Genomic DNA, 26,114 nt, shown 5'->3' with positions numbered 1-26,114 from the left:
GATATGTCTCAAATTTTGAGGGTTTGTTAAGTACCCCAATATCCAACTGTGGGTGAAGCACTAAAGTTCTAAGGTAGTTTTAGTAAAAGTTATTAACAAATAACGATTTTCACTTATTTTGCAGTTTGCATAACAACAAATTTTTAACTTTCAAAAATCGGCATTTTGAAGGTTTTTTAATGTTCTAAAAAATTAAATTTTGTAATTTTATGTCAACTATTGATTTTTGCACTAAATTGTTAATAATTAAAAAACGGACGCGAACTCTAGGCAGGAAACAGGTAGGTTTTCATCCTATAGGTATACAATAACTAAAAAAGTAGTCAGCTACCTGGATATTTGAGTGTCCCGAACATGGTCTATATCTAGCTTATTACCCTGGTCTAATATGTTTTTGTTATAAAGGTCCATACTACATAAAACAACACTGTCGTTTGCCTGGAGGGGTCGGTGTCATGAGAAAAACCTTATTTCTCAGTACTAATACATATACACGGATTAAAGTTGATGAGTTGACACTAGTAGAAATCATTTCTCCTTTTAGCTTATCAAAAACACTTCACACAGGTAGTATGTTTTTTGTACCTGTTATGCCATTCACCTTCATCTTATAGGCATAATAAACACTTTGGTTGGGTTAATTGTAAACTGGGATTTTAAGCCATTATCATCTTCCTAGAAATTCAAAGATTTGACCGGAGCAATAGCATCTTGGAGCGATATTCTCAGTAACCGTGTTATCAAAAAAGTTTTAGAATACAATAGAACCACTCTTGAGATTACTGAGCTTTAAGTGTTTCCCAATTCATTTAAATACAGTGCAACTTGGATATTACGGCCTCGGTAGTTACGTCACCTCGGTTGTAACGTCAATTTTTAATAGGTCCGGCCAAAACCTATTCGATAACATTACTAAAAACCCGGTTTTATCGGCTAAAAATAAGGTAACCCTCGTTTATAGCGTCATAAAATTTTACAGACGGTTGTCATTTTTTTATTTTTTGAAGGATAAAGTGCAATGGGTTTCCGGTTTGCAAACTTTATTTTTTGGAAAGGGTTGTGCAGAAGAAAATAATTGACTTTTTTCAACATTAGAGAACTTTTTCATAAAATATAAATTTTATATACATAATAGGTTTTATTTCTTATTTTTTTTTTATCCTAAATGCAGCAATAATGCTGTAATAAAATGTTGCCTCGTTAAAATATCATTTTTTTCTACCTCTTGTATAACGTCACTCTGATATAGCGTCATTTTTTTTTTACTTTTTTTACTGGACCCTTCAATGACGCTATAAGCAAGTTCCACTGTACTTACTTTAGGAATTACCTATAATAGAAGATTATTCAAATTAGCTCTACATTGTTTTTAATCATGTACATTAGAAAAACATCAAGTTCGACGTGACATTTCACACGAGTTTTTTTTAATATTGCGGTAATGATGATTAGTATAATATTCTAATATGGGTTTTTCTATCATTTTATTTTGTGTAATACAGTGCATTCGTAAAGTGTGGAAACGGTCTATTATCTCATGACTTAATTAATTTCAGAAAAGCTTTGACAGGTCGATTTTTATTTTTAAATGGACCGCGATAGTCGTGACGTCAAAACGTCAAAAAAAGTTTTCCAAACACGTTGTGTCCAGAGTGCGTCCAGGGAGAGTGTAGACAAGCCCGGAAACCAGAGCAAAATATGGCCGCCCTCAGTGATCACTGGTTGCCCTAGTCGCACACAAAAATATAAATTTTACATAACTGTCAGTTGTAAAAAGAAGATTGAGGTTATATAGAAACATTGCAAAAAATGAAAAAATGCAAAATTATATTTTGATTAAATTAATGTTGTTCTTTTATTAGAACTGCTTGTTTTGAGAAAGTCTGAAGTGCCTATAGATAGTGCAATATTGATTCGGAGAAAAAAGACGTTAATTCATAACAGAAACTAAATGAATCTGAACCAAATCATTGTAAACAAAATTCTGGTCTCATTATGGATGGGCTGCAGTGGAGCTTGCAATAATTGGTTTCACACTGATTGTGTAAAAATATCATTTGCTTCTTAAAAAGCTAAAATGGTATTGTGATAATTCTATAGAAAAGGTGAGAGTATGAGTTGAAGTCATTTAGGTTGGGATGTGTGGAAGATACTGGGAATAAGATAAGAAGCTGGTCAAAATAGTAAAGCAGAATACATAGCGTGGAAGGAGTTAGTATGGTTATTGTTAATGAAAAGTATAAGCATTTATCAGTTATTCTGCAGGTGGATTCTCCCAGGCATAAACTGTTGCTAGAAAAGGGGTAAGATCAGATGAGGATGTTGGAGCTAAACTGGTCTGTTACTTACAAGATTAGTTTTTGTGATAATTTGCAAAATGTGTTTAGGTGCCTCTTTTAATACTAGTGACATAACCAGTGTTTAAACATGGATTAAAAAATAGTGTGTGTACTTTTATGTATTTAAGTTATACTTACAGTAGACACCCTCTTAACCGACCGACCCTACACCTTTTTGGATGATACTATTTTTAGATTAGAGGTCATGCAAGTTTCATAATTTGTCTTGTGAGTGATATTGTTAATTACGTATGTATATACACATCGACATTTGTTTCACTTTATATTTTGACTTAATTTGTTTGAAAATGAATCGTGACCCATGGGAAAAGTTATAGCGGACGGACTATATGTACATACTACTTTTTTTGTTTATAGATCATAAAATATATATATATTTTTAATAGAGTTACATATGTAATGTCTTTCTGAGGGTGGTTTTAAAGATTTTCGGTTTAACCAACTTTTTGATTATCCGACCTATGGGCAGCTCCCGTCATGGTCGGTTAAGAGAGCGTCTACAGTATATATGATTTCAACTATTTCAAGGAAATAAATAGATTCAAAACAAACAGTTTATTTGTAATTTATTTAAATATTAAATTAAATTTTAATACTTACTACTTTCCAAAAAATTTCATTAAAAGAATATCACAAATTAAAAAATTATAAAACATATATTTACTAAAAACACCAATATATTTTGTTCACACTTTATTTCCACCGATACGTAACTTGAAAGATTTAGCAACTAACTTTATACTGTCTGTGTGCACAATAGTGCATACTGTTAGTTTTATAAAAAACTCACAACATTTTTCCCAATCGCACCTAATAACTTCAAAAATAGAAACAAGCTAGAAACATAAAGCATAAATGAACTTATAGGTGTTTAATTCAAAATGACAAAAAACATAAACGTTTTTTTGGACAGAAAAGTAATAGACCACTTGTGCGTTTAGATTTGTCAATTTTAATCAAAAGCTAAGTAATGACTGCTAGGTCTGTATGAATTTTTAAGTCTGTATTACTCATTATTCATCACGAATAGCTGGTAATGTATCCACTGGAAATGTATCGGAAATTTCAACACCTCTTCTTGGTTAATGTGGAAGAGACAGATAAAATTAATGGAACATTGCTGGAATAAAGCTTATGTTAAGCGATAGTCCATATTCTCCACTTACTGCGGTCACTTTATTAAGTAAGCAGTATCTGTAGGTTTTCATGTGATTCGGCTAAAAGAACTGTATCATCAGCGTATCTCAGGTTATTTATGATCATGCCATTAATTCTAATGCCTATGTTTATTTCATCCATTGTCTTACTTAATATGTCTTCCGAGTACCTATATATTAAATAATATTGGTGAAAGTATACACCCTTGTCGAACACCTTTTTTTTCATTTCTATTTCTTCTGATGTTATATCTTCTATTCTCACTACCGCTTTTTGGCCATAGTATAAGTATATAGCGAGCCTATAAGGGTCCGTTTTTCCTTTAGAAGTATGGAAACCTAAAAACTGTTAATTGTAATAAAATGAATTATTCTATACCTATACAATATTGTGACAATCAATTGATATCGGCCCTGGACAGATGACGAAGTACAGGCATATTTGTGCTCTTCACAATTTGTTAATTCTTGAGTGGTGAATCAATATCTATGAAAGATTTTTTAATTTTTGCATACTGGTAAACAAAAGTATGTTACATCTCCTACTGTAAGTAAAACTGTAAACAATTTAAAATGATTGATTTAACATGTAGTGTTACCACTTTAAATTCTTAACCTGTCCAAATCAACTGGAAACAAAAAGCTGACAAGTTTCTTTGCTAGTGACATGTGAGCGACTTTACTAATTTGATTTTTAGGCATTAATATTTATTTTGAATTGACTTTATTTATTTTTAAATAAGAACACTTATATTAATTTAAATACACAGACTTACTTCATATTATTTATTTACCACACTAACTTACAAGAACAATAAACACTTAATAGTATTTAATTTATTAGGAAATACTACACATTATCAAATCTAATTTATATTGTACTTTACAAAATGTATCTAATCAAAAATACCTCCAAATCGTACGCTCTAATACAGTATCTCGTCGTGGCTTTATTAGACTTCTCACTCATTCAAAATCGTTACTATTTACAGTTTTTCTAGAACAAAAAGAATGATAGCGTCATTTACCTGTTAAAAGAGTCTCCCTTTGATTCTAGAATGAAAATAATATTTACATAAAATAAAGTAACGTTTACATGTATCCAGAAACTGGTGCCAGTCTCACTGGAATGCCAGTGGCATGAAAAATAGACCACCTTTCTATTCAAGACAGCGCTGGCAGACAGCTCTGGACTGGCGCAAAAAAGTGTTTACACTTGAACAAAACCCTATACAAGATGACTCTGCCACATCCTTGGTAGAGGAATAAATTAGAATAATCACAAGAAACTTCCTTGACGGACAACGGATCATCCAAGTAACGAATCAAGACTGCTAAATACCCCTCCTGGATTTGAAAGGTGACTGAAGAAACCATGGCCAACAGACTTAATAAATTAACTATTTATGTGAACTAATATAAAATATATTATACAGGAGAGTTGCCACATGGCAGCTTCTCCCTCATGTGTTCAACATTCACACCATTTACTTATAGCTTCATGATCAGATGGTAAATTAAATTGTGTATTAAATAAAAAAAAAATGTCAAAATATTTTTTATACCTAAAGGTGGAGCAGAATCTATTTCCTGAATTTCAGTTATACAATTTTGATCGCTTATGGAAGATGTTTGTTGTCCTTTATATACTTTCTTATTTTGTACACCAATCCTTTTTCTCGGCGATTCCAAATTCAATTCTTGTTCTGCATTACTTCCAATCATTGCAAGAAGTATTTGTATTGTACGATGACCTGATACTAAAGATATAGGAAAAGTCAAACAATGAGGAATGCACATAACTTTCCCCTTGTTGCCATATTCTAAATTTGAAAAAATATATAGAGAATAGTCAGATTTTTTTGATATGCCATTCCTATTACAGCAAGCATTTCATTGGCTAGAATTAGTGATGAGTATAATATATGATGTCATGGTAACTGACGTCTGTCATAATATTGGAGGTTACATTTATAATGTCAAATTATTGTTTTCAATTTATATTTTATTTATTTAGTTTATATTTTAACAACAGTTTATTTTTTAAATAACTTTACTTTCCCTTCCGTATCCTTGATTGGTCGTTTAGGTTCATAATGGTTTTCTTGTATGGTAGGTTTAGTTAGGCATTAATTTTAAGAAATGTTGCTGGCTAAATGGGCACAGCTTCCAAAGGCCACAGAAGAAGAAGAAAAAATAAACAAACAAAAATCTTACATAACCTTCTATCTAAGCCTTTTATACTACAGGAAAACATGACTGACACTGGGTGCGTTCGGATGACCACAGCGGCTGGACAGCTGAGCCAGCAGTAGCTGTCAGACGTCACTGTTGGAAGTCAGCCACTGAGAGATTTACTAAGCTTTCCCTGTCACAGCTGGATACAACCACTCAGCCGATTTCTGCTGACAGTCAGCCACTATGGTCGTCCAAACGCACCCACTTATACGCTCTGAGCTTCGCTGGTGTCGCTCCTAGCGGATTACTAATTCAACTTTCACCAGTAATTTTTAAATTTATGATTTAATTGTTATCGCTTAATATTTACAATGCAAAAAAGTAATTAAATTGTAATCGATTTTTTAAAAAACTGTTTTAACGTTCTCTTAATGAAATATTAATTTCTTACTTCAGATACATTCACAATTATCGTGTAGATGGCGCTTAGATGATTTATATCTAATTATAATTAGATAGGTATTACAAAATATTAAAAAAACTTAATTCAGTATTTAAACCGTAAGTATACTTAAGATAAAAATATATACCACAGCTTTGACCAACTAATATTTTTTCTAATTAATGTTTTTAATTTCAATTTTAAATTATTCACTTTGACATTTATGTCAAATTTCCAGTAAAGGTTTACAGACTTGTCACTACTGGCTCTCGCGATTTTTTAATTATCCCCTCTACCTACGAGCTCAGCGTATATTACAGATACAGTTGGAAAAATGAAAGAATAGGGCTTTTCATTCACAGTCATTTGTTTCGAGCTTCTGTCATGTGTCACATAATATTAATATATCTACATCATACGTTATTGGTATATACCCATGATACAAACCAAAGACGTATGACGTAGATATATTAATATTATGTGACACATCACAGAAGCTCGAAACAAATGACAATCGATGAAAAGCCCTATACCCATGAACGATCACATCAATCACTTAATTTATGTTTGTTGTCTTTTTCTATAAATAATAAATGTTTGTTATAGAAAAAGATAGGAAACACAAAATAAGTGATCGATGTGATCGTTCATGGGTATTCTTTATTTTTCCCACTGTAGTTATCTTTGTTTCACACTCTTAAAGACAAAGAGAAACAGTGTCACCTGTAGTTGCTGTGGTAAATACATACTGTCGAAAAAATGAAAGAATACCCATGAACGATCACATCAATCACATATTATTCAGATTATTAATAATCTATCTCTCTCATTTATTATTTATGAAAAAAAAACAGCAAATACAAAATATGTGATTGATGTGATCGTTCATGGGTATTCTTTCATTTTTCTGACTGTATATGTTTTTATTTGGCAACAGCGCTTGTTTCCAAACTTAACGGTAGTGAAAAACTAATAAATGAGGAAAAATTTGTTGAATTTGCTTGCCGTCAAGTTTGTACGAGTACCAGTGGGTTATATTTCATTAAATATAATATGAAGTGCATGCCTAATTGTTTAACTTTTAGTTTATCATACTTTAACAATGAATTGGGTGGCTCTCTGATCCAATATAAGTACTGTTATTATTTCCACTAAAAATGGTTACAGGAACAATTTTTGAAATTTTTTGATTTGATTGATATGACTCATTTTTAAAATTCTGATCAGTCTGACGTAGAGGACATTTTGTTTGAATAATAGGTTTGTTCTAGCAAACAGTCGAACTAGTCAGCAAACAGTTGGTCAGTGAGAGAACATAATACAGTTACGAGTGCTATCCCCTCTACTCGCGCTGGTCCACTATTCGCTAATGGTTTCAGACCGTTTGAAACTCGTGCTAGAACAAACCGATTGTCTGTAAGAAACAAATCACAATAACTGAATAAAACAGATTTTCCCACCTACCTCTATCCAAAGTATACATTTCCTGGCCTTATTGTAGGGAGCATAGTCATATTTTTTTCTCCCTAGGGAAACAAAGTACTTTTAATCCCTAGGGAGTAAAAGTAAAAGTGATGTTGACGTCATACTATGTCATAGCATAGATGAAATAACTTATTGACACCCTATACTATTACTCTATTTTTTATTAGGTAAGTATCCATACATTTTAAATTTTATTTATAGATGTTGCAAAATGGTAAAAACAGTAACTTGTTATTTTGATTTAAAAATTTTTCATTAATAATTTGATAGTTATACTGTACCTACTTGTTAGTTTTAGTTCTCTAATAAATTTTGTTAATTCTATTGTTGATTGAATACACAAATTCCTGTATTCAATTATGATTCATGTATTCAATCAACAGTTATATAAATATTTTAAAAATGAAAAAATGACTTATTTGAGGGAGGTGGAAAAATGTATAACATGGGAGAAGTGTCTTTTCCTCCCTTGAATGATTACTGTAGTAAACTAGTAAACTTTATTCTTGGGAGGAAAAGGTGCACTTCGCTCTCTTGTTATACAAATATCTATAGGTGTTAAATTGGTGAATAAACAAAAAACCAATATAAATAATTAAATACTTTCGCTTTCTTCTCTAAATATTGTTGTACAGCATTGCATTTTAATTTTCTGCTGCCATCTTGTCTAACTTTTTTCCACATGTCAGAAGTAGTGTTCCTAAACATTCAAAAATTGAATACAATATTTTTTAATGATATAAATATTATAAAGAGAATGCATCAAATGCAAATACTCAATTAATTTTACTTGAAGAACTTACTTCACAAACAACAGCATATTTGTTTGGATCTTGTTTTAACCCTATATTTTTAATCCACACTTTCCGTCGTTCAGATTCTTTTGGGAAAGAATTCATTTTCACATTATTTTTCCCCAATCGACTTCGCAACCTTTTACCTTACAGGAAGGCATTTTTCAACCTGAATAATAGTAATAGTAATTTAATATTTCTCGATCTATCTAGTTAAGTGAGGTTAAACCACAGTAAACGAAAAATAAACAACTGATCATCTGTGTTTACCCCTTCCATATTAATCCGGAAATCTGAGCAAAAGATGGCGGAGCCAATCAGCTTTTAGCGTATACGATGGCAACACTCTTCCAAGACGCACACTGGTTGTGTCTAGGTACACGCTAAAATGTACGCAAATAAAAAAGTTAAACTTCATCAAGCTAGTGACTATTTAGCGTGGGCAGTGACTGTATATTTTGATACACGCTATTTTGATATGTTTAGTGTTTGTTTGATAGAAAAATATTTGTTATGACGTTTAATTCTACCTAACTTATTTATTTGCGTACACGTTAGCGTAGACCTAGACACAACGTGTTTGTAAACCTTTTGACGTTTTGACGTCACACTATCACGGTCCATTATGATTTTTTGACGTAGAGTACATAATAGTGACGTCATCGACTTGGGCGTGATGACGTCATCGATGTTTTTTTTAAATGGGAATAGGGGTCGTGTGGTATCTAATTTGAAAGGTGATTTAATTCTCTATTCAGTAATATAAACATTAATATCATTATTTATACCGGGTGGCCAAAAAAATAATTTTTGAATTAAATTAATTGCCGCAAAAAGAAGAATACATGTAATTTATTTAACTCAAAATACATTTTACTGCTGTCAGAAAAGAGAAGAAAAATGTTTATTTGACAAATAAACATTGCTTTTCGCTTAAATTAAATGTCCAAACTGTCAAGAGGCAGGTGTGTGGCTGTTTGACATTTAATTTAAGCGAAAAGCAATGTTTATTTATGAAATAAACATTTTTTTTTATTATATGTGGCATTAGTAAAATGTATTTTGAGTTACATAAATTACATACATTCTTCTTTTTGCGTCAATTCTTTTAATTCAAAAATTATTTTTTGGCCACCCTGTATAAATAATGATGTTAATGTTTATATTACTGAATAGAGAATTGAATCGCCTTTCAAGTGAGCTACCACACGACCCCTATTCTCATTTAAAAAATCATCGATGACGTCACTATTATGTACTATACACGTCAAAAAATCATAATTTAAAATAAAAATCGACCTGTAAGAGCTTTAACTCTGAAAATAATTAAGTCATGAGATAATAGACCGTTTCCACACTTTACGAATGGATCAACAATCTGCTCATCTGCAAAAGTTACTTCAGTATATAGCCTAATAAAATAAAAAAAAGTCAAAATGTAAATTCGTACAGGTTAAAACAAATTTTATACCAAAGTTTAGGTGGGTACAAAAGATATTTTCAAGAAAGTATCCAAATCATACAAGGGTATTTTTACCAAGTACTTTCAAACTATTTGACGTATCCTTATCATACTTGGCAGAAAGTGTGGGTACTATACAGTCTACTAAATTGTGATAAACAAAAGTTTCTAGCTACTACCAGAGGCGTACGACAGGGGATAGTTAATGGTTGACCCTTCCCAAATTCTACGCCACTGAGGGAATTACTATTTTAGCGAAATTTTTCGATTCTCCAATACATACTTTCTTTGTAAATAATATACTCTTTACTGGTAACGATTAAATCATTAGTTTTCTAGAAAAAGATATAAGAGATTTTAGTTAAATCTTAATATTTTTAGGTCTAGAATCTACAACTCAGAGATTCAACATTCTTAATAAAATTTAACTCTAAAAGGGCCCGTAGTAATATAACTCCAAGAAAAAAAAAGAAGAAGAAAAAACGACAAAAAATTTTGTTAATTAGTAAAAAATTCCCAGGAACCCAATTATCGAAACGGCGTTTCAAAATATTTAATACCCGCGACGTTATTAAAAAAACAAATTATAAACAAATTTGAATAATTTTCAAATGCCATTTTAGGGTGAGTTTAATTGAAATTTGAATTTATCAATACATTTATCGAAAAGATACATAAAAATAAAAATAATGAGATTTTAAGCAGGTGAATATTTCTTTGGTAACAACCGCGTTCTTGCAATTGAAAATATAGTAACATTTAATAAACAAATTCAATATCTCAAAAAATATTAAATATTTTTGGACCAATTTTTTTTTATTAATACTGATAATATAGCGCAACCTCTCCTGTAAAATAAGATATTTTATAGTGCTTATTTAAAACGCTAAAAATAATTTTCTGCAAATTTGTTTTATGTATAATTAGTTAAATAAATAGGGGGTCAAATTTAATTTAGTAAGTCTTATGTGAAATATTTACCCTTCAACTTTGCAGAAAATAATCCTATAGACCTTCATTAATTAAGTGAATTACCTCAGCAGTTAAAAAAGTAATTTTTTTGCAAAAATGACCCCTTTTTAATTATTTAAACAATAATCCCCTTGTATGATTTGGATACTTTCTTGAAAATATCTTTTGTACCCACCTAAACTTTGATATAAAATTTGTTTCAACCTGTACGAATTTACGTTTTGATTTACATGTAGTGTAATTTTATTTTACTAGACTAATCGCTTTAAAATATCTAGTCTTTCGTGTACTCCTAATAGAGGTTTTCCTTGTTTGTCAGTTAAATCCCCCGACTCTTCTAGGTTTGCTGAAAACTTATCTAGTCGGTCTCGTCGTTCATTTCTTTTTTCAAGCTCAAAACGGCCTCTGAATGCTCCAGACCTAACCCTACCTATTTTGACATTTTTACAAGTTTCAGTATATTAAATGAAAAGCAATTTTACATGAAAAAATGATAAAACTTTAACAAAACGAGATCTGCATACAAAGAACTAAAAAATGGACCATAATTTAATAAAAACAATTTAATACGCAACTGATGAATAAGTGATGAAGCGACAAACGTTCGTTTCCTTAATAAATTTAGAATTGACTCATTTCCACTTAATTTTTTCCAGCCGGAAATTAAATCTAAACTACTAATAATCATTTTCTGGTATATTTGAACTGTCGTCGACTAAAAATGGGAGATAATCGTTTATACTTACGTCAGAAGATGATTATTCTAAATACCACGGCAATTAACAGCAAGTTGAAATTAATTTGAGCATTTTTTCGGAGTTCCGGTACTAGCGAGGCTAACATAAACGGAACAGGAATTCCTGTGACTATAATTATACACCTAGATAATTGCAAACGTTACCCAAGTATAGGAATATACATTTTTGCGGTGGTCTATAATACTGCTTGTGTACACGTCCTCTGAGACGTGTCTCTATTCTTATGGTGTAGCTTGCGTTTGCCCTAGAATTGCATAGAATTACTGCACATATGTTTTTATATAAGGAATAATTTAAAACAACATTTATCTGCTTCTTCCTGCTTCCTTCGGTTCGCGCCTATTCCATCTTCGGATGCCTCTTCATCCGATATCCAGGTTGTCACTCCATCTCTTCCTTGGCCTTCCTATACTCCTTCGGCCGTTTGGTCACCAAAAAACATTTATAATATACAAAAAGCTACAGACCTGCACCTTGCCTTTGCTATTACCTAATACCTAATACATATCAGAATAGTATAGATTTAGGAGATATTTTTGTTTTGAAAGCCTTTTGTTATAAACCGGTTGGGCTACACGTATTAAGATGCCCAATACTTTCTGTGAGCCTATATCGGTATCAGCTAGTAGCACGGTATCAGCTGCATATCTTAAACCAGTCAATTCTACTCCATTGTTTTTAATTCATGTTGAAAAGTTTGTCAAGGCTTTCTTGAAGAGCGGTATCGAATAGACTATAGACAGTCCCAGATTAAACAGAACGAGGGACAGTACACAGTCGTGTCTTATTCCTTTACGTATACTAATGTTTCCGGATTTTTTCATCGATTCGGATGGTTTGGTACTCCTATTTTAAATGGGCAATGTGGATCATCATCATCAGTGGTACAACCCTAGTTAAGCCCAGAGCCCTAGTTAAGATCTTCCTCAGTCTAATTTGCCAGTCGTTTCTGTTCATCGCCAACCGTTGACAATTTGCTGCCCCCATCTTCTTCAGGTCCTCATCCACATCGTCCCTACATCTGTCATGGTCTACCTTTACTCTTATTTCCTACTGGTACCTCTAATAGGGTTCGTCTGGGTGAGAACAAACTGGGAGACGACCACTTATCTAGGAAATACAGGAAATAGAAAATATAATGATGCTGAATGAGTATCTTTAAATGATTTGGTCATTTTTTTGTTGCTATTGCTCTCTTTGTTTTGCATTTAAGAAGATTATACTGCATTATCACGGAATTAATTAGGTTCTAGGAATTCGATATATCCTAAACCTACATCTGTTTCTCCTATGGATTCAGTGACTTAACCTCTTTTAACTTTTGAATGCCAATTTTTTTAATTGATGAAGCAGCGTATATTACTTACGAATTACTTGTATTAAGAAGAACGATAATACGGTTGGTATTCCTTCAGGCCATCAGCGTTTCCCAACCGGTGGGTCGCGACCCACTAGTGGGTCGCGGCTTGGCTCTTACAGTAGTAGCTGAATAACGTAGATAATATCATCATGGGTGAGGGATGGGTCGCGAATATGAAAAAATATCAGAAGGTGGGCCATACATAAAAGGTTGGGAACTACTGGGCCATAATATCGCCAGCAGAACCTCCTGACATAACCCCAATTGAAAATATGTAAGAATTCGTAAAAATCGAAATAAAAAATGTTGACCTTATCAGCAAATCTGAAAGACACCTCCTTGGAACTTATGATTTACTTTCTTCTTTGTTATAAGACCATATTGCCAGATACACAAAAACCTAATAGTTAAACGATAGCATAGCAAGACCGTTATTTCTTTGCCTGCAGCCTGCAGCTTCTCCCGACATAAGTCCAATTGAAAACATGTAGGAATTAAAAAAATGGAAATAAAACCTGCTTATCAAACCTATTTCCGCGATAGCTAGGTACCAGCTTACAGCAGTATACCAACGACTCTTAATACTGAGAATAAGATATCGTGGTTATTCCCCATCAGGCTCAAAAATGTTCGAGGTTAAAGGTTCAAATCATCAGCAATTTTTTTATAACTTCAGATAAATTTTATTCTAATTAAACAATATTTAATAATGCTAGATATTGTCTATCTAAACTAGCTGTAGATAAGTGTGAATTTACTAAAATAAATATTTTGTGACTCCCTGTATCTTTTTGTTTGGAATTAATCAGAATGCTATCTGTATAATCGTATATTTAAATTGTGTATTTAAACACATTGTTCGACTTCCTTGCGACGAAGCAACAATCATGTAATGGACATAATTCATTTGACCGTTTAACTAAACGCGGAAGTTTGCGCTCATACTGGATCTTTGTTGTTTCGTTAGTATCTCGAAGACAGATTAAGAAAAATAACACAACTAAATAAACAAGGAAGTGGAAATAAAACTTTACTGAACGCTTTCGTTCGCTATGACATTGAAACTTGATTTCCTGGTAGGACTGGCTTTGCAGGAATGTGTTTTATACTAGCTATTAGACTAGGCTGTATGCTCGCCCCCGTTAGGTAAATCGATTCGTTTTTTTGCACAAACTTACTCAAGAAGAGGTCCTTGTAACAAATCCACAGGGTGCCAGGCCAGGTAATATCGCGGTCGGAAAATTGTTTAAACAATTTTTTTAAACAAATTCAAAAATCAATTTTTTCACCCCGGATAAGTTATTTTAGATTGTTTGGGCCATTCTGAGCAAAAAAGGTCCCTTGTGATTTTTCTCTAAAATTGGTTGTCGAGTTATTCACGGTTTAAAATTTAAAAAACACGAAAATGGTCATTTTTAAGGCTTAATATCTCGGTTAAAAATTACTATTATGAAAGTCAGAAAGTGACCAAATCAAAGTCTAAAGCCCCCCTTACAAGATTCTGAAGACATTTTTGTCATTATTTTATTACAAAGCTGTTATTTTTAATTATTAACAATAGCGCTTACTTGCATTTCTGTGAGTCGTATTGAGATTTTTCCCCAGGTAGAGGGCTAACTTGGCCTGGGAACCCTCCTCCTTTACCCGGGCTTGGGACCGACAATGGTACTGTGAGCTACTCAATCCGTCCAGCATTACCATAGGCGAAGCGAATGCGTCGAGGCGATTCTTCTTCTTTAGGTGCCGTGTCTGTATTCAGACGTTGGCCGTCATCATGTTTACAATTTCCTGAAATCTCTCTCTATCGGCTGCTGCGCGAAATAATTCTTCTACTGTGCAGCCACACCATTCTCTAATATTACGCAGCCATGAAAGTTTCTTTCGACCAATCTCCCTCCACTTTTCCTTGTATTATAGGGGGAAGCAGATGGTATTTAGGTCCTCTAATTATATGGCCGAAGTATTCTGTTTTTCTCCTCTTTATGATGCTTATGAGCAGACGTTCTGAATTCAGCATTTGAAGAACATCTTCATTGGAAGTGTGCAAAACCCACGATATCTTTAGGATTCGTCGATAGCACCACAATTCGAATGCTTCTATTTTGTTTAGCATTGTGGTTTTTAACGTCCATGTCTCACAACCATACAATAGGATAGACCACACATAACATTTCAGCACCTGCTTTCGAATATTCATCGACAGGTTTCTGTTACATAAAACTGGTTTCCAGGTCATAAAAGCCTTCCGTGATATTTCGATCCTAGTTATTATCTCTTCATTAGAGTCACAATTTACATTTAACCAGCTGCCAAGGTACTTGAAACGATTTACCCGTTCTAACTCCTCTCCATCAAGAGAAAGCTGACCTTGATCTATATTAATCTTTCCAACTGCCATCTACTTTGTTTTTGAAATGTTGATTTTAAGGCCTCTCCGATAACTTGCTTCACTGCTGAAGATCTTATAAATTTTCAGCAAGAATGGCTGTATCGTCAGCGTATCTAATATTGTTGATTACTTCTCCGCCTAGCCTTACTCCCTCTTGTCTGTCATCCAAAGCCTCCCTAAAGATTTCTTCAGAGTACAGATTAAAGAGGGTGGGCGATAAAACACAACCTTGTCGTACTCCACGTTTTATCGGCAGTTTTTCAGTAAGACTGTCTCCAATTTGGATAGAGGCTACTTGATTGTAATATAAGTATTTCAGCAGTCTTATATCGTAGTGGTCAAGTCCTGCTGTCTGCAGGCAATCGAAAAGTGTATCATGTTGTACTCGGTCGAATGCCTTCTCGAAGTCGATGAAACAAACATAAAAGTTCTTTCGGAATTCACAACTTTTTTGTAATAGAACGCGCATACAAAATAGTGCTTCTCTAGTCCCTAGACCATTTCTAAATCCAAATTGCTTATTACCCATTCTAGTTTCGCACAGAAGGAATGCTCGGTTTTGTATAATACGTAAAAGTATCTTAAGTGTGTGACTCATCAAACTGATTAGTCTAAAATCGCTGCATTTGGTGGGCCTGCTTTTCTTTGGTAATGTTATAAACAGTGACTCCAACCAATCATCTGGTATTTTTCCTTCCTTGTAAATTTTTTTAAAGAAAGTAGTCAAGTAGGTAATGTTTTCCTCATCTAAAAGTTTAAGTAGCTCAACAGGGATTTGATCTGGTCCAGGTGCTTTATTGTTTTTGGCTTATTATATTGCTTTTATGACTTCTGACTTCAGTAAACTGGGACCTCTGTCTAATTAGTTGTCACAGGTAGTATTTGGAGCATTTTGGAAGCAACTCACTGAGCCCTTTCATATTTAATTTAATAATGGACAAAATAATAGAAAACCTTCCCAGAAAAGCTGGATTTAAGATGGGTGATATATTCTTTAGAGTCGTTTACTACGCTGACGATGCTGTTTTGCCTTGACCACGCTTTAGACCACTAAAACGATGGCGAGAATGCTGGACCTTATCGTCCGAGGAAGACTTGATGGCAATGAACAGGCAGTAGTCTACTAGCATGATCGATCATGCTAAAAAGAAGAAAAAGAACAATGAGCGCTAAGCGCGTACTGAGGCGGTTGTCCAATGGTGCATATCTTCCGCACTCACGCGTGTGTGATAAATTGGTCACTTTCCGAAATTTTTACCTGAGTTGCCTTGAAAATAGCTTATTTTCCTTGAAAATTTTCGTGTTTTTCAAATTTTAAATCGCGTATAACTCAACAAGAATAAAGGGCCTAGCCGGGTAAGATGGTGAAAAGTGCCCCCAACCGAATTTAAATTCCATATAGGCCAATTTTTAGCACATATAGAGGAACTCACTTTCTGAAATTTTTAGCCCCCTAGGTGGTCACGTGACCCCCCTAGAGCCTAATTAGGCTTTTTATGTTTTTATTTTTTATCTCAGCCGCATCAAGAGCTAGCCAAAAACTTTATTTAAAAAAGTTGTAAGTTTCAACAAGATCTATATGAAAAATTTTTTTTAATTTTTTTTGGCGGGAAATTCGAATTTTTAGAACAATTTTATACTTTTAAATAACTCTGAAAAAAAAACTAAGACACTCGTTTTTACGAAAATCAATTATAATGTGTATTTTTGCACAATCTTTCACCCTGAATTTTTTCAGATTTTTAAAATTGGTGAAACGTACCTTTAAAAATAAAAAACCGCATTTTTTCGGTTTTTTTTTCGTTTTTTGATACAATTTTATACATATTTTTCAAAAAATTTAACACCGTCACTAGAATAGGTAAAAAACTGAAAAATAATTGGGGTTTGCTTAATAAAAATTTTTTGTAACGCCATCCATTTTCAAGATACAGGGCGTTGAAGAAAACAAAATTTTACATATTTTTTACGATTTTGCCGAAACTACTGGCAACATTGTAATAAAACTTGGTGGGTTTTAAGAGGTAGTTATTGTGCATGTTTTGACATACAATTAAGGATTTGATATTCATCATTGGCGCGCATAGGGGTAATGGTCTGAACTTTTCAAAGAAAAAAAGATAGTACGACACTGACATATTTCAAATTAACAATCATATTTGAATTCCTCGTTCAATTTGCAATAAAAAATCTATCTTCTCATTTTTTCATACGACGCGCCGTTTTCCTGCAAAAAAATAAAATATCTTAACGCTTCCAAAGTATTCGAATTAATTTTGATAATGGATGTACGAGTTTTATTTATTATGTAGATGCAGAAACTACTAGAGGTTCGAATACTTTGTAAGGGTTAAGATCTTTTATTTTTTGAATAAAAATGGCGCGTCGTATGAAAAAATAAGAAGATACATTTTTTGTCACAAATTGAACGAGGAATTCAAAAACGATTGTTAATTTGAAATATGTCAGTGGCGTACTATTTTTATTCTTTAAAAAGTTCAGGCCATTACCCCTATACGCGCCAATGATGAATATCAAATCCTTAGTTGTATGTCAAAACATGCACAATAACCACCTCTTAAATCCCGCCAAGTTTTATTACAATGTTGCCAGTAGTTTCAGCAAAATCGTAAAAAATGTGTAAAATTTTGTTTTCTTCAACGCCCTGTATCTTGAAAATGGATGGCGTTACAAAAAATTTTTATTAAGCAAACCCCAATTATTTTTCAATTTTTTACCTATTCTAGTGACAGTGTTACCTTTTTTGAAAAACATGTATAAAATTGTATCAAAAAACGAAAAAAAACCGAAAAAATGCGGTTTTTTATTTGTAAAGGTACGTTTCACCAATTTTAAAAATCTGAAAAAATTCAGGGTGAAAGATTGTGCAAAATTACACATTATAATTGATTTTAGTAAAAACGAGTGTCTTAGTTTTTTTTTTTAGAGTTATTTAAAAGTTTAAAATTGTTCTAAAAATTCGAATTTCCCGCCAAAAAATAAAAAAAAAATTTTTCATATAGATCTTTTTGAAACTTACAACTTTTTTAAATAAAGTTTTTGGCTAGCTCTTGACGCGGCTGAGATAAAAAATAAAAACATAAAAAGCCTAATTAGGCTCTAGGGGGGTCACGTGACCACCTAGGGGGCTAAAAATTTCAGAAAGTGAGTTCCTCTATATGTGCTAAAAAGTGGCCTATATGGAATTTAAATCGAGCTGGGGGCACTTTTCACCATCTTACCCGGCTAGGCCCTTTTAGAGAAAAATCACAAAAGACCATTTTTGCTCAGAATGACCCAAAGAATCTAAAATAATTTGTCCGAAGTGAAAAAATTGACTGTTTGATTTGTTATAACTGATTTGTTATAAGGATCTCTTTTTGAGTAAGTGTGTGCAAAAAAAACGAATCGTATAAGGAAGGTATGTTTTCCCTTGTTCGAATTTACCAAAACCACCAAAACTGAAAATCAGACACCATTTAAACTATTTATTCAAGAAAACGTAAAAAAGTTACGTGTGCAAAGAATAGGTTAAGACTTAAGACATATATTTCAACTCTCCAAAAGTGTCAACTGTTACTCTTCACTCTTTTCTCAAGCTGGCCTCTGGTAGACGGTAGTCAGAGCTTTGCAGCCCAATATGTTGGTATTAGGTGAGTGTTTTACAATCGAAATGATTTACCTAACGGGAGTGACGATACAGCCTGGACTATATATTTATTCCTTCGATTCGATTGGAAATACGGCATTTAGAAAACCGCTTATTCAATAAAGACTTCTAACAAATGTATCTGTCAACAAAATTTATGTCGTTGAATGGTGAATTGCTTTTTTATGTTGTACTAAGTAGGAAATGGGAATTTATAATGCGTGTGTATAATAAGCATTAAAAATGGCTCAGGAAAAACTTCAGCGATAAACTATAAAACATCTAAGTAAACCAGAAGTAGTCTTCCGTTAATCTCCTTCCTTTCTTAGTATACAGAAGGAAGTACGGAATATGAAGAAATTAACAGGGTCAGTATAGTATAGTACGTCAAGTCTTGGATAATCAAGGTACTTATTTTATATCGGATGTATTATTAACCATTTGTAACAGTGACATTTTCGTTAACAACGAAGAAAAGTAAATCATAAGTCCCTAAGAAGCTGAGCATTTTTTATTTCAATTTTAATGAATTCTTACATATTTTCAATTGGGGTTAAATCAGGAGGTTTTGCTGGCGGTATTAAAGCCTGAAGGGATACCGATCGAATTATCGTTCTTCTTAATATCTTTTCGATTCGATTGGAAATTGCGGAAATATGAGGAAATTAACAGGGTCAGTATTATAGTACGTCAAGCCATAATCAATGTATGTATATCATACTCATACTTGTTTCTATACTTGGTTTATACCTGGTGTAGATGTATCAATCATTTTTACCAAAGTGATATTTTTTGTGTGAGCTCTTTATCATGATGTCTTGATAACTGAACAACAATTTCGCAAGCAACTTAAAGTCTTAAGTACCGTGCCCAAATTTTAGGCGTAAGTAGCTTCCATGAAAATTTGCCGATAGTGTTCTCAATCTTTCGCGGCATGTAACAATTCATCTATTGATAAGGCCAGTCCATTGACGAAGGTTTCGAATTAATGAATATTTCTTCCTACCAATCCCCCTTTTTTTTTCAAAAAAATCCTCGAGAAAAATAAAATTCCTGTAGCTGACTGTATACCATAAATCACAAAAAATACAGGATCCTTTGTCCTTTCAAGTGTTGGCAAAGCAACATAGGAGAATATAGGAGATTCTCATGCATTATTGATAATTAGTTTATTGACATTAGACCACTCATCAGTGGCAAAAAACTGTAAAACTGTGGAATTTTGAGAACCAAGGTCGATTTTCTGGAAAATTTGGATTTAGGTAGTAATTATAATCTTTGTTAAAATCTACCTTGAAATCGATAGATTGACCAATTCTGAGAAAATTTTGTTCTATAAAATTTTTTTGCAGAATTGACACTTTCCAAGTTGTTTGCGTTGTTCTGAAGCTATTTCCTTGTAGCATTTTTTATAATTAACTATTTTTAATGGGAAATAAGCCACAATTTTACCAAAAAATTATTTTATTAACGTTTCGAAGCCCAAATTTGGTCTTCGAAACGTTAATAAAATAATTTTTTTGGTAAAATTGTGGCTTATTTCCCATTAAAAATAGTTAAGTTATTTGCGATTGAAGCTACGCATTTTTCATTGAAAAAACTCACGTTTTATAACCGTTTTTCATGAATAACTACAAAAATTTAATTTTATGGAAAAAATCATTAAGAACAAAATTGTGGCTAATAAAAAAACAAAGAGATTTGCGTCAGAAAGACTTAGGTAAACCTAATAACGACTGAGTTATTGCTCTTTAAAGGATGGCCATTTTCGAAGAACCTCGAAATGTGGTGCAATTTTTTGGGAAAACTTAAGAAACCTCTTTTAAAGCTCATTAATAAATCTTTCAAATAAGCTCTGACACAAGTTTTTTGTATAAGAACTGACTGACTTATGACGAAAATAAAGTCGCTTTTTGCTTTTTTCTTCTTGAAATGTAAAAATTAAACCCTCGTCGTTACAATCCTAATAGAAATAAATAGCTCCCCATTATTTAGGTATAATTGATACGATACGATATTCGACCGGTTTGGAGTGCTTAGTTTAGAAAAAATAGTTGATTAAATTGAAAATGACATTATTATAATTTTAAATAAGTGCATTTTCCTTAAATAAATCTAAAACTATTCATGATACAAAAACAAGAAAAAAATCAAAATTTTCATTAAAAGAAATTCTATAATTAATATTTGAAACATTTTTTATATTATGAACACTTTCAGATTTATTTAAGAAAAATGCACTTTTTTCTAAATTTTAAAAATATCATTTTAGATTTAATCAACTATTTTTTCTAAACTAAGCATTCCAAACCGGTCAAATCACATGGATCGTATCAATTATACCTAAATAAAGATAATTTCAAGTGGAAAGTTATTCATTTTTATTACGAGGGTTTAATTTTTACATTTCAAAAAGAAAGAAGCAGAGAGCGACTTTATTTTCGTCATAAGTCGGTCAGTTCTTATGCAAAAATCTTTTGCTACAGCTCATTTGAAAGGTTTTTTAATGAACTTTAAAAGATGTCTGTTAAGTTTTCCCAAAAAATTGCACGAACTTCGAGTTATTTGAAATTAAAGGTTCTCCTTTTCGATGTTCTTCGAAAATAACCATCCTTAAACGAGCAATACCTCAGTCTTGATTGGGTTTACATAGGTCTTTCAGACGCAAAAAAACTCGTATGTTTTTTTATTAGCTACAATTTTGTTCTTTTTTCTATAAAATTAAATTTTTTTAAGGTATTCATAAAAAACGGTTATAAAACGTGAGTTTTTTTCAATGAAAAATGCATAGTTTCACCATAGATGGGGTTGTTTTCACCCTCCGGGCAAAAGCGCACTTCGGCATAGGCTAGATTTTGACAAAGGTTATAATTACTACCTAAATCCAAATTTTCAAGGAAATCGACCTTGATTGGACTACATAATGTATAATAATAATATGTATATTATCTTTTCATAAGATTATCAGCAATATAACTTAGATTGTCGATTGAATTGTGTATTTTCAAATACAAACTAAATTACCTGTGATCCTATCTACCGGTAGCCGTCCTGTTTGTCTAAATCGGCTGGTATTTAACTTTCAATCATCAACTTGCTATTTTTACGACTTTATAATTAGAAACAAGCAATGGGACCTCGTCCCGGAACCTCGTCAAGTAGTACCGGAAGTCGATATTTGAAATCTTCATGTAACTTTCCGTCGATTGATATATGATTTCACTATTTTCGAGTCATTTTCGCCAAACTTCCGGTCATAACTTTTAACCGGAAATGACAGCAAAACCGGAACTGAATATTCCAGCTCGACTTTTCAATAACGCGTCGATTGATGTATTATCACATGTATTTATACTATTGCCGTATCATTTTATACAGAATATCGAGCTTTTGGGCATCCTCTGATAAACTTCTTACACTTGGATTGTATAATTATGTTTTAATTACTAGTTACTCGAGGAGTTGTCACATCCATGGAGGTGTGGCAATATATATAAAAAATAATAGATTCAATGTATGTAAAGAAATTGACTATTTAGCACAGTTTAATGTGGAACTAAATTTTGAATGTACTGGAATCTCCTTAAATGGCAACTGTTGCATTTTAACTATATATAGATCGCCAGATGGAGACATCGATGTATTTTTTAATAATCTTCACGAAATTTTAAATAACACAATTCAAAACTATGCACAGGTGGTCATTTGTGGAGATTTAAACATAGATGGTTTTATAGATTCAATTCAGGTAAAATGTTTTGCTGATCTGTTGGAATGTTTTCAACTAAAATCTCATATATCCGTGTCTACCCGTGTCGCCAAATACGGTAGCATCTTAACCAAATCATCCGTTGACCATTTAATTACAAATATGGATTTTAAATCGCTTAATATTACGGTGTTTGACCCAGCTATCTCTGATCACTCTGCACAGATGTTGAAATGGGATCAGGTACCCACAGCACCACCACTGCGGAGTGAGGTAATAACACGTAGAGTTTTCAACCAGCTGTCTATTGCAGAATTTAAGTTTCTATTAGGAAAAATTGGAATAGGTAATTGCATTGCTGTTGACAACAAATTTGAAGTTTTTTGGGATGATCTTATGTATGCATTCAATGCTTCATTTCCATTAAAAAAAGTAAAAAGAAATAATCAAGCAAATCATCTATTTAAAACAAATATTTCAGCTGAATTAAAACAAGAAATAGATAACCTTAAACATGAGAATTGGCTACGTAAGAATACAAATTTAATAAGTAACGAAGAGTATAGAATTAAAAAGAATAATATAAATAATAAAATTATACGTGAAAAACAAACTCATTTATCCAACTTAATAAACAACTCTCAAAATAAAACGAAAACAATTTGGAAATTTGTCAACACAAAATTAGGAAAAAACAAAAACCACGTCATTCCAGAAAAACTTGAACATAACGGTCGGCAATACGAAAACAAAAAAGATGCTAGTAATGGCTTTGCAGACTTTTTCACTAGCTCGGTGTTATCAATTGTACCAAATAACAGCAATACATGTACAATTAGCAAAAACACACCTGGTGGGTCATTCTTTTATAGGCCAGTAATTGAAATTGATATATTGGAAATTATAAATACTTTCAAAAATAAGAGATCTACAGGGTTTGATGATGTACCACTTTTCTTGTTGAGAGAATGTTCTGATAAGATCGTACCCGTTCTAACTGAATTAATAAACTACTCTGTATCCACAGGAACATTTCCAAATATACTAAAGATGGCCAAGGTAGTTCCAGTTTACAAAAGAGGAGAAAAAAATCTCCTGTCCAACTACAGAGGAATAACACTTTTAAGTGTCTTTGCAAAAACATTTGAAAAGGCTGTTTATAACCAAATTATGCCTTATTTAAATAATGAAAATATTATTACGAGTAAACAATATATATTCTGATATCTTTCACAATAGCCTAGGAACTCCTCAAGGGGGAATATTAGGTCCACTACTTTTTCTTTTATATGTTAATGACTTACCAGAGTATTTTAGAGAACAAAAAGACCTATTTATGTATGCCGATGACACCAGCATGATAGTTTCCGCAGAAACTTTGGAGCAAGTAGTTATAAAAGTAAAATATTTAACAGGGCGATTCAAGGAGTGGTGTGATAGGAATGGATTGGTTGTAAATTTGGAAAAAACCAAGATTGTAAACTTTTCATACGGTGAGAGAAGAACGACCCAACCCGTTTTTGAACTTAAAATCAGTAACAGAGATGTGGTAGTCAGCACAGCAACACATACAACATTTTTAGGCACAGTTATAGACGCTAATTTAAGTTTCGATAAACACATAGATCATTTATGTAAGCAGCTTAATAAGACGTATTTTGCGATAGCGGCATTAAAAAATGATATGCCATCAAGTACATTGATCTCTGTTTACTATGCGCAGGTATATTCTCGTATCACGCAGAACATCATTATTTGGGGCAGAGCTTCCGAAAGTCTGCGCATTTTTCTCTTACAGAAGCGTATTATCAGACGAATTTTTGACATAAATTACCGTGACAGTTGTCGGGAAGTTTTCAGAAAGAAAATAATTCTTACGGTACCTTCCGTGTATATATATAAACTGTTAACTTTTATTTTCCAGAAGGTTGAACTGTTTAAGAAAAATAGCGATCTTCATTCACACTTTACGAGGAACTGTGACAAAATTCGTTTGATGAAATGTAACCATGCCGGTTTTAAAAAATCCCCTCACTATACTGGCCCTTCTCTATTTAATAGACTACCGCTAAGTTTAAAAAATCAAAATAACTTAAGAAAATTTCAAAAAGAGCTGAAAGAGTTTTTGTTGAATAATGCATTTTATTCCTTGGAAGAATTCATCCAAGAGACATCTGGGTAGTCGCGGATATGAGAGTATTGTATAATTTCTGTTTTTTTTTTGTATTTTAAGTGTGCAAGTTATTTGTGAAATTTTTATGCTTTATTATGTAATACTTATTATGTAATTCTATATTGACTTACCTTCATACTTGTATGAAACAAAAGGTGAATAAATTATTTATTATTTATTTATTATTTTATTCAGAATCAAACTACTGTTTAATCCTGAATAATATTCTCCAAAAATATAATGTAAATATTTTTAAATTTGAATCGATTTAAAGATTGATGTATATGTTATAGTCAAAGCCCGAATTTCAGGCCCTCTAGGTTTGACTAGGCAATCCTCAGGTCTGACTGACGGTCTTAGTCAAAGCCCGAAATAAATTACAGTTTCGGCCTTTAACTAGTCAAACCTAGGAAAGACTAAGTTGGTCAGGCAAAGGTCGAAATTTAATTTTGTGAAATAATTTTGTGTTTGACTAGTCAAACCCCGATTAGCTATTAAAATGTCGTAATTTGTTAAATTAGGTTTAATTAAATGTCATTTTAGTGTTTATTATTTTTATATTGTTGTAATTAAAATTAAAAAATTAATGTTTATTCTCACATGTTGAGGCATTATGGCATTTAGAATTGCTCAATACATTAGACCTTTTACACTTACATAATTTTGAAGAGCATTTCTTATTGCAGTAGCGTTTTATAAAACCTTGACCTCCAAATTTAGGATCTTTTGCATTCTCTTATTTGATTTCTCGAAAAAGTGTGTATTGTTCCGTATTTCGTACCAACTCTATATAAACCGTCAATTGTTTTATCTTGTATGATAGTATGATACCCAAAATATTTCGAGCATGTCCTTTGGTTCTATCTAAATAAATAAAGGAAAGGCGATTGAAGGTCTTCCTAGCCAAGACTAATGCTATGAAATAATTTTGTGAAAAAAATGTCCTCCAATTTCGATCGGAAAAACTGTAACAATACCTGCTTATCCCCAGCTTTGATAGAGAAAAAGGAGATGCTCGAAATATTTTGGGTATCATACAAGATAAAATAATTGACGGTTTATATAGAGTTGATACGAAGTACGGAACAATAAACACACTTTTTTTAAGTAATCAAATAAGAGAATGCAAAGAGAATTTTCTTAATTTCGAAGATGCTCCAGACGTTAACCTGCTAAGTGTAAAAGGTCTAACGTATTGTGTAACTCTCTAAATGCCATAATGCCTC

At 32.4% G+C, this 26,114-nt stretch overlaps 2 protein-coding genes across 4 annotated transcripts in view; one reads left to right on the top strand and one right to left on the bottom strand.

The window, feature by feature from the left end:
• LOC114349517 (ets DNA-binding protein pokkuri) overlaps nucleotides 1-26,114 on the top strand; it is an 80,743-nt gene that overhangs the window by 15,084 nt on the left and 39,545 nt on the right. The gene's annotated exons all lie outside the window — the stretch shown is intronic.
• Nucleotides 3,274-8,673, bottom strand: LOC126881804 (uncharacterized). Of its 3 annotated transcripts, none has more exons than XM_050646383.1 (2): nucleotides 5,083-6,100; nucleotides 3,274-3,856 (listed from the first exon to the last, which is right to left on the bottom strand). In XM_050646383.1, exons 1-2 carry the CDS (start codon nucleotides 5,315-5,317, stop codon nucleotides 3,540-3,542), a joined length of 552 nt encoding a protein of 183 aa, XP_050502340.1. In that variant the 5' UTR covers nucleotides 5,318-6,100; the 3' UTR covers nucleotides 3,274-3,539. The 3 variants fall into 3 exon arrangements, 2 of the variants coding, with proteins under 2 accessions (XP_050502340.1, XP_050502342.1); XR_007697004.1 differs by lacking the exons at nucleotides 3,274-3,856; nucleotides 5,083-6,100 and adding exons at nucleotides 4,289-4,514; nucleotides 8,426-8,673; XM_050646385.1 differs by lacking the exon at nucleotides 3,274-3,856 and adding an exon at nucleotides 4,289-4,514 and having other exon boundaries at nucleotides 5,083-6,089.

Source organism: Diabrotica virgifera, chromosome 3 (genome assembly GCF_917563875.1).
Source record: "Diabrotica virgifera virgifera chromosome 3, PGI_DIABVI_V3a".
NCBI classification, from domain to species: domain Eukaryota; kingdom Metazoa; phylum Arthropoda; class Insecta; order Coleoptera; family Chrysomelidae; genus Diabrotica; species Diabrotica virgifera.
This window is presented reverse-complemented; position numbering and strand designations above follow the sequence as displayed.

Coding starts and splice junctions, on each gene's coding strand:
- LOC126881804 (XM_050646383.1), bottom strand. CDS start 5,317: ATGTGCATTCCTCATTGTTTGACTTTTCCTATATCTTTAGTATCAGGT. Junction 3,857..5,082: donor AGATTCTGCTCCACCTTTAG/GTATAAAAAATA, acceptor AACAGTTTTTAG/GTTTCCATACTTCTAAAGGA.